This window comes from Nematolebias whitei, chromosome 7, assembly GCF_014905685.2.
Source record: "Nematolebias whitei isolate Nwh7 chromosome 7, NemWhi1, whole genome shotgun sequence".
NCBI classification, from domain to species: domain Eukaryota; kingdom Metazoa; phylum Chordata; class Actinopteri; order Cyprinodontiformes; family Rivulidae; genus Nematolebias; species Nematolebias whitei.
In genome coordinates this window covers 42,200,619-42,209,466 of record NC_056504.1, presented here as the reverse complement: position 1 = coordinate 42,209,466, position 8,848 = coordinate 42,200,619, and the positions used below count along the sequence as shown (strand labels likewise).

General features: G+C 38.3%; 1 protein-coding gene across 1 annotated transcript in view; it reads left to right on the top strand.

Moving 5' to 3' along the window:
* Positions 1–8,267, top strand: part of slc4a8 (solute carrier family 4 member 8) — a 35,929-nt gene extending 27,662 nt beyond the window's left edge. Inside the window, exons 12-25 of the mRNA XM_037679881.1 lie at positions 175–349; positions 446–579; positions 657–902; positions 1,047–1,152; positions 2,367–2,528; positions 2,643–2,756; positions 2,892–3,053; positions 3,134–3,385; positions 5,007–5,075; positions 7,247–7,420; positions 7,501–7,635; positions 7,728–7,822; positions 8,023–8,128; positions 8,262–8,267. Coding sequence (XP_037535809.1) covers positions 175–349; positions 446–579; positions 657–902; positions 1,047–1,152; positions 2,367–2,528; positions 2,643–2,756; positions 2,892–3,053; positions 3,134–3,385; positions 5,007–5,075; positions 7,247–7,420; positions 7,501–7,635; positions 7,728–7,822; positions 8,023–8,128; positions 8,262–8,267 — 1,936 coding nt within the window. The remainder of the gene's footprint in view (positions 1–174; positions 350–445; positions 580–656; positions 903–1,046; positions 1,153–2,366; positions 2,529–2,642; positions 2,757–2,891; positions 3,054–3,133; positions 3,386–5,006; positions 5,076–7,246; positions 7,421–7,500; positions 7,636–7,727; positions 7,823–8,022; positions 8,129–8,261) is intronic.
* Positions 8,268–8,848: the final 581 nt, after the last annotated feature.

Here is an 8,848-nt window from a genome sequence, read left to right as displayed (position 1 = left end):
CTGTTTGATTTTGTGTTTGATGGATGAAAATATGATATAGTTCCCATGATCTACTTAACTAAGTCAAAAAACACTCTGGGTAAAAAAAAAAAACATGTTCTGTTCCTGATTAAAGTATAAACTACGACCCCTGAAGGACACGCTTCTCCTCTAAAAGTGATTTTCTGTGCTCAGGTTGTTTGGCGGCCTGATCCTGGACATTAAGAGGAAAGCTCCGTTCTATCTGAGCGACTTTAAAGAGGGTCTCAGCCTCCAGTGTGTGGCCTCGTTCCTCTTCCTCTACTGTGCCTGCATGTCTCCTGTCATCACCTTCGGGGGGCTGTTGGGAGAGGCCACAGAAGGACGAATTGTAAGACACAGACACGTTTGCAATATTGTGTTTTCTGAAAATGCAGCAGAGATGTAATGAATAAAGTAAAGCGGTTTGTTCCATGCCTTGTTTCAGAGCGCCATAGAGTCCTTACTCGGTGCGTCCATGACTGGAGTTGCCTACTCGCTGTTTGCCGGTCAGCCTCTCACCATTCTGGGCAGCACAGGTCCTGTACTGGTTTTTGAGAAAATCCTCTTCAAATTCTGCAAGTATGTACAGATTTGAAGAACTCTGTCATTCCTCTACCAGGTTTGTTTTTCTCACTGATTATTTCCTCTCTTCTCAGAGACTACAATCTGTCCTACCTGTCTCTGCGGGCCTGCATCGGCCTGTGGACGGCCCTGCTGTGTTTGGTATTAGTCGCTACAGATGCCAGCTCTCTGGTTTGCTACATCACTCGGTTCACAGAGGAGGCCTTCGCCGCACTCATCTGCCTCATTTTCATCTACGAGGCCCTGGAGAAACTGTTCCACCTGGGAGAACTGTACCCTTATCACAAAACCAGCGATCTGGACAAACTCACGCTGGCATAGTGAGTAACAAAAACTCGTCTCACGCTTTTACTTTGCACAATTGTAACGTTTTGCATTTTTCTGTCACATTTATTATAACCAGAAGGTGCTTCTATGATTAAAGAATGCATGTAATGCCACCAGGTTATTGTTCATGTGTGCAGCTGTAGGTGTGCGGAGCCTGATAATCCCAGTAATAAAACGTTAGGGTTGTGGAGCGAGAGAAACATCACAGCCTCTGCTGTACCCTGGGCCAACCTGACCGTCAAGGTAACATGATGGAAGCACACACGCCTGATGGCACCTTGTGTTTGTGTAACTTTTACAGTACATGATAGTAGACAACTCAGTTAAAGTCTTTATTTAAAGGTTAATAATAATGAAAACAATAAACAATAATAATAATAAAACATTGAATAATAATAATAATTTAATGAACAATAATAATAATGATAAATAAAAATATTGAATAATAATAATTAATTATTAATAATATAATAATAATAATATAGTAATTAATAATAATGAATAATAATAATAATAATGAATAATGAATAATAATTTAAAAAAATATTAATAATAATAATAATAATAATAATAATAATAATAATGATGATGATGATGATGATTAATAATAATAATAAATGTTGCTGCTGTTGTTCGGGGTATTGTTTTTGCACTATTAAGTGTTTAGTGTTAGTATTTAGTTCACATCTTAGATCTTTTTACTGTTTGCTGTTACAATTTATACTTTTGTTGGATGTAACTGGGACCCTGTGTACACCATTTTGTTCCACCTCATGTACCACATGCAATGTGAATGACAAATAAAGAAACTTAATCTTGACCTTGATAATGTCCTGAAAATGTTCCATCACAGTCTTTACAAAGTCCTTGCTTAAGTAAATTAAAGTTTATTTCAAATTTCATAGGTCACCAAAATATCCATTCATTTATTTCTATATTCATTCATGTAACTTGCATTGGCCTTTTAAAGTTATTTAGCTTGAAACGTGGAAAAAAACATAAAAAAGTGTCTCTTTTGTGTACTTTATACTGATATCTAGGTCACAGGCAATGCCAAAACTTGGAAATAAACATTTATTTTACAGCTAGATTAAATTATTTCATTTATTGAACATTTCTCATTTAATATGGGAAAACTCTCAGTTTTTCAGCTGAGAGTCAAGAAATCCACACATGAACCATGTTGCATTCACTGTTTTCATAGTTTGTCCATGTATTTTTCTTTACTACTACAGATCAAATATTTAAATAAACTATAATTATATTTAAAGAAATAAGCTCATGGTGCATCGGTTTACATTGTTTCCTCTAAAATACACTGTGAAAGATCAGGAGAATGGTCTCAGAGTGAAGTCCAGAGTTTATGGGGCTGATGTGGTGTGTTTTTACAACCTGGTGATTTTAAACATATACCTGAAGTAATCTGTGATGATTTAATGGTAATGTAATTTTTGCAGGAGTGTATGAGTCTGCAGGGCGACTTTGTTGGGACATCATGTGGTCACCATGGCCCTTACACCCCAGATGTTCTCTTCTGGTCCATCATCTTGTTCTTTTCAACGTTCTTCCTGTCTGCCTTCCTCAAACAGTTTAAAACCAGTCGTTATTTCCCCACCAAGGTAACCCATCAAATTCACAGAATTTCTCAGTATAACTTTTGGAAATATTTGTGGCTCCGATTCTTAAAATGTGACATCAAAAGAAACCCCTTAGCTGTAATTTCCTGTGTCCAGGTGCGGTCTATGATCAGTGACTTTGCAGTGTTCCTCACAATTGTCCTAATGGTCCTGCTTGACTTTGCTGTTGGAGTGCCATCCCAGAAGTTAAAGGTGCCGAGCAAATTCCAGGTATGGAATGAATCTTCTTCTTTCCAGGGTCGCCACAGCGAGTCATTCTCCTATGTACAGAATGAAAACACAGCTTTAAAATGCTAAATCCCACAAAAGCTCACAATTAAAACATCATTGTTTATTTCTCTGTAGCCTACCAGAGATGATCGTGGGTGGTTGATCAATCCGATAGGACGTAACCCATGGTGGACCACCTTGGCTGCCTGTATTCCTGCTCTCCTTTGCACCATCCTCATCTTCATGGACCAACAGATAACCGCTGTCATCATCAATCGCAAAGAGCACAAACTGCTGGCAAGAGAGAAAAATGACAGGAAGTGGAAACATTGTCGTAGCTGAACTTCCATCTAACCAGCTGCGTTCTGTGTTTACAGAAAGGTTGTGGGTACCATCTGGACCTGCTGATGGTAGGGGTGATGCTGGCTGTGTGCTCCATCATGGGCTTGCCATGGTTCGTAGCAGCCACCGTGTTGTCCATCTCTCATGTGAACAGCCTGAAGCTGGAGTCGGAGAGCTCAGCTCCAGGGGAGCAGCCTCGCTTCCTGGGCATCAGAGAGCAGAGGCTCACCGGCCTGCTCATCTTCCTGCTCATGGGCTGCTCGGTGTTCATGACTGGAGCCCTGCAGGTCGGTCACAACGCACTGTTTCCCTTGTTGACTGGGACTTTTACACATTACAAATGACACATTTTACAATTTATTTTAAATAGTAAGACATTAGTTAATCTTTAAGGTGGTGAAAATATTATTTCTTTTGCGTGTCACTAGAGCAGAGGTGGGCAACATTTTTCCCCAAAGGGCCACATCAAGATGTTTAAAGCAATCAAAGGGCCACATGGAGAATTGGAAAATAAATATTCTTTATAACAAATAATCTAGAATACTTTTTTCATGCTTTGTCTTGTTGTAGCATAGTTAGCATGCTTTCTAAAACATGTCTTTCCGATTAGACCTGTCACGATGACAAAGTTTGCTGGGCGATTAATTGTCTCAGAAATTATTGCAATAAATGATATTGTTTGAAATTTAACAATAATTAATTGTCAAATTTTAAAATAAATTTTGATTTGTTTGGAGTGTAGTACCTTTTTTGACCATCTGATGGCAGTACAAATCTGTTTGAACCAAAGGATGGCTACAAAAAAGGTTAAATCATTTCATCTGGACCAGTTTCTTTAAGAGAAATGTCTCGGAGTGTCTCTTTAAGAAAAATGGGAGGGAGGGCCCTTGACATGACATGGACTGACATGGACTGACATGACGACATGGCGGACGCTCTGTGATTTGAGCTCTTTAGCATAGCATTTGCCACACAAAGCTTTTAATAAAAAAATCTGTAAACTAGTTCTTAGCTTCTTTCTGCAGAGATAAACAACTTTTTACATGAAGGCACGGGTTTCAACCGTGAATTTTGGAGCTTCAACAAGACGGACGTTTATTCCTGAGGTTGGCCTGTTAGCTTAGCTTCTCCGCTTAGCTTCTCCACTTAGCTGCTTTTAATGATCCAAAAACGCGATTTTGGATGGTTAAAATTGATTTAAAAAAGAAAAGAGAAAGGGAAAAGTCACTGGCTTTGAGCTTTTTGTCATCCAGTGTCTTCAGTAGAAAGAGAGAGACACAAAGAAACAATAAAGCCGATAAATGAAAATTAGGTCAATAATTTTCATTCATCATGCGATAAATTGATTTGTTGTTTATTGTGACAGGCCTATTTCCAATATGCTTTAGGAATATAAGACATATTCGGTAAACTGACTTGTGACAATATGTACACAATAGCTTAACATGTAATACATGTTAGTGGAAATATGCAAAACAAATGTACTTGTATTTCTAAGTCTTTAAGGTTTAGTCTAGGTCTGGAAACACAATAACTTAAAAAAAAATAAGAAAGTTGTGCGTAAGATGTTTAATTTAAATTTCTTTAAGTCTCAATGATAAATTACTGTTTTTTTTGTTTTTTTTACCAATCTTTTTAAAAAGTTTTCTTTTTTTAAAACTAAGGATATTGGGGACCTGATGGACATTGTCCAAGGGCCACTTTTGGCCCTCGGGCCTTATGTTGCCCACGTCTGCACTAGAGGAAGTGTGTATTGCCATTAAAAGGAGCAACACTGTAGTTTGAATATCTGGGGTTCGAAGCATTTAAATATATGCACAAAATAACATGGAATTACTGATCAGGTTACTACAGATGAATATTACTGATGGCTGATTGATTACTGTGTATGTGTTGATTATTTTACAGTTTATTCCCATGCCCGTGTTGTATGGAGTTTTCCTTTACATGGGAGCCTCTTCATTAAAAGGCATCCAGGTAACACACCACCTGACAACGACTCCAGGTTTATACAAGGAACAAATCTGTGGAGCCACTGAAAACTTTTCTGATTCTGCTATTCCAATTGGAGTTTGTTTCTTTTATTCTTTAAACTAAAACCCACATGAACAAATATTTTAGAGATATTCTGTTTTCAGATCTGATGAAACTCAAACAAATCATTCTGAGTTTTTCATTTTATGTTACTTTGCACGTTTTTTTTTACTGAACAAGTGCTTGTTTTCTCAAATTAAACAAAAGAATAAATCTAGGATTGTGCAAATGATATAAATTACCCATTGTTTATTTTTCAGAATCACCTCGTTGGTGCTGAAATAGTTTTATGATCATAATCAGCCAAGTATTTCTGAAATGTAATTTTGCAGAATGGTAGTCTTGGTATTTTTATAAACTCCAGTAAACTCAAAATTGGGAACAAACTCTAGTTTATGACAGGCTGCTGGTAATGAAGTGTCTAAGGGTCCAATTTAAAATGAGTTATGTTCTAAGTGGACTGGGATGTGTTGACACAACACTGTTCATCCCTTCACTTTAGAAGCATTTTGTACGTGAATGATTCATAGGTCAGTGTTGGGTGGGTCAAACACAAGGCAAAAAAATAAAAAATAAAATAAAAATCCTGAAAATGATCAGATATGAGGCAGAAAACGAGCAAAATTAACAAGTGAAATGAATTTAAAAGAATATGAAAAACTACGGATGAAGACCACTTTAGATAGTTTGAATGTCCAGCTTTTTAGAAGCAAAACATAATAAAATGATTGTAGAATTTTTTTCTTTTTTGGGGGAGCACAGTGCAGTACACAAAAAAATTAAATTTATTTAAAGTTTCAGGATTTAAAATGACATCTGGATTTTTTTCAAAGTTTAAACTCATTGTTGAGTATTGAATTGTCTTAAAAATCATCCACACCTGCTTTTTTAAATTGAATTCATGTGACAATCTTTTTTTTTATTTTTTTATTTTAGTCTTGCATTAGTTTAGTTCACCGTATAACTGTGACCCATGAACAACATTTGAAAAAACAGAATTACATTTAACAAAAACACAACAACATTTGGAAAAAATGGAATTGCATTAAGCCAAGTGGTGTTTTTTTTTTTTTTTTTGTGGGGGGGGGGGGTATTTTATTAACAACATAAAACAGAACAACACAACAATGTACAGCACACACACAGCATACCTCCGCCGTGTGTGCTAGTCTGCTAACTGTACCGCCATTGTGTGTATCCTGTACATTGTTCTGTTGTTCTGTTTTATTTTGTTAATAAATTTAAAAGAAATAAAAAAAAAATCTACACACACACAAAAAAAAACACCACTTCTGCTTTGGCTTAATGTAATTCCGTTTTTTCAAATGTTATTCTGTTTTTCAAATGTTATTCATGTACACCTTCGGGCCACTGTACACTGTTACACTGGAGCATTCCTCCTTTTGAAGCTTCTTGGGATTTGTCTTAGACTCACATTGTATATCCACACATGATACTATCAGCTCATGTTTTGACCTAGTTTATAGTCACACTACATCATAGGAGCTGCCTAATTAATGTTGGTTTTATCTACAGCCATCTATTTATTTATTTCATAAACAAGATTTTTCTTGGTTACTGATGTAATCAGACTTCATCATGCTCTCTAAGCTGTCACAGACACTGATTCCTGCTAATAAACTTTGCAGCCAATCCTGAAAGATTTCAGTTTCAGATGATTTTATGCACTTAGTTCACTTTTTGTTCTTTCAGTACGAAGGACACAGCAGCTCATATCAGCTGAGACTTTCTTGATATCAGTTGCTGCGTTCATTTTTTTTTTCCAAAGCCTAAACATCAGAGTCTTACTTTTACTGATAATAATTTTCCACTTGACAGAGAGTGCAGCTTTGCTCATATCAGGATGTTCTGTCACTCCAGCATCAGTTTATGACCATGATGATTAAGTCAGAGTACTTGGACAGCCCAAGTGAAAAATGTATGTAATTAGTTTTGAATAGTCATCAAAGGAATAGCAAGTAAAGTTGCCCTTGATTGCAGTTATTCTACAGATGTCAGTAATAATCACTTCCATCCGTCGCTCAGCTCTCGCTCTGATTCATTTTCTCCTCTACCCTCATCTCCACCCGGGTTCCTTTCTCCTCATCTTTCAGTTCTTTGACCGTCTGAAACTTATCGGTATGCCTGCGAAGCATCAGCCAGATTTCATCTATCTGAGACACGTCCCTTTGAGGAAGGTTCACCTGTTCACCATCACCCAGCTCAGCTGCCTGGTTCTGCTCTGGGTCATCAAAACGTTGCCTGCTGCGATCATTTTCCCCATGATGGTAAGCCATCTACGACCCACATTCCCTCGTTTTACTGTTTCTATTCTAGATAAGGGTGTGTGTTTATCCTTCTCCTGCAGGTGCTGGCTCTGGTGTTCATCCGTAAGCTGCTGGACTTGTGCTTCTCTGAACGAGAGCTGAGCTACCTGGATGACTTGATGCCCGAGTGGAAGAAGAAAAAACTTGATGACGATGCATCTAAAACGATGGAGGAGGTAGTCAAAACTGAAGAACTGAAAGCAAAGAATTATGGCTTACAATTTTTTTTTATTTTTTTTTACCGGATATGCTTGCATGTGTCCCGCAGGAATCGCTGGTCATGCTCAATTTGAACACGGATGATACGACAACCGTTCAGATTCCCATGGAGAGCAAACCTGTTCAGCGAGTGCACGACCCCAGGTGAGACCACACACTGGAAAACAGAGCAAGCTGGCCTAAGATTAGTGCTGAGGTCAAAAGAGAGAAGTGTCTCATTCCTCTCTGTCTTCTTGCATGCCTGTCTGATGGGTGCTCTGGTGAAGACTCCACTACTCTCCCTGATCTTTCCAATTTGTCCTCTGTCGTCCTCCTACCTCCCGTATCCTCTCCTTGCCTCTCAGGTGTGATCCCTCTGATATTAACATATCGGATGAAATGTCTAAAACCACTGTGTGGAAATCCCTCAACTCCAATCACAAGGATATTCAACCTGTAGCTGCTAAAAAGGCAAGGCCGTGCCGTTTTGTCCGCTCACCCGCTGGAGATATTCCTGCTGCACATTCTAAACACCTGCTTATGTTATGTGTCACTGCTTGTTATTCATCTTTAATAGTTTTTTTTTGTGTGTTTCACACTGTAGGATTGAAGGGATTGCATTCATTGACGAGTAGAGAATTTCTACATCCTTCACAAACTCGGCTGCATCACCTCGCTGCAGCTCTGGACCACAGACGGCTACATTTCAGCTGCTTCAGCCCAGTCAGACACCTCAGTACTTTACAGAAATAAGGTTGTTTCAACTTTAGCACAGTGTTGTCCACAAAATCACAAATCCACTCACGTGTGCTTCTGCCTTTGTGAGGTCTTCTAATACAATACTAAAAATTTTGATTCCCTAAACAAAGCGCTGAAAGCATTGAAATAGTCATGCAACACAACATTAATGCACATGTTAAAATTATTTAAGTACACGTCTGTTCCATCCATCCATCCATTATCTTTACCCGCTTATTCCATTTTGGGTCACGGGGGTCGCTGGTGCCCATGTCCAGCAATCACTGTGCGAGGGGCGGGGTACACCCTGGACGGGTCGCAAGTCCATCACAGGGACACATAGAGACAAACGAGACAAACAACCATTCACTCTCTCACTCACACCTAGGGACAATTTAGAGTTACCAATCAACCTAACATGCATGTTTTTGGTCTGTGGGAGGAAACAGGAGC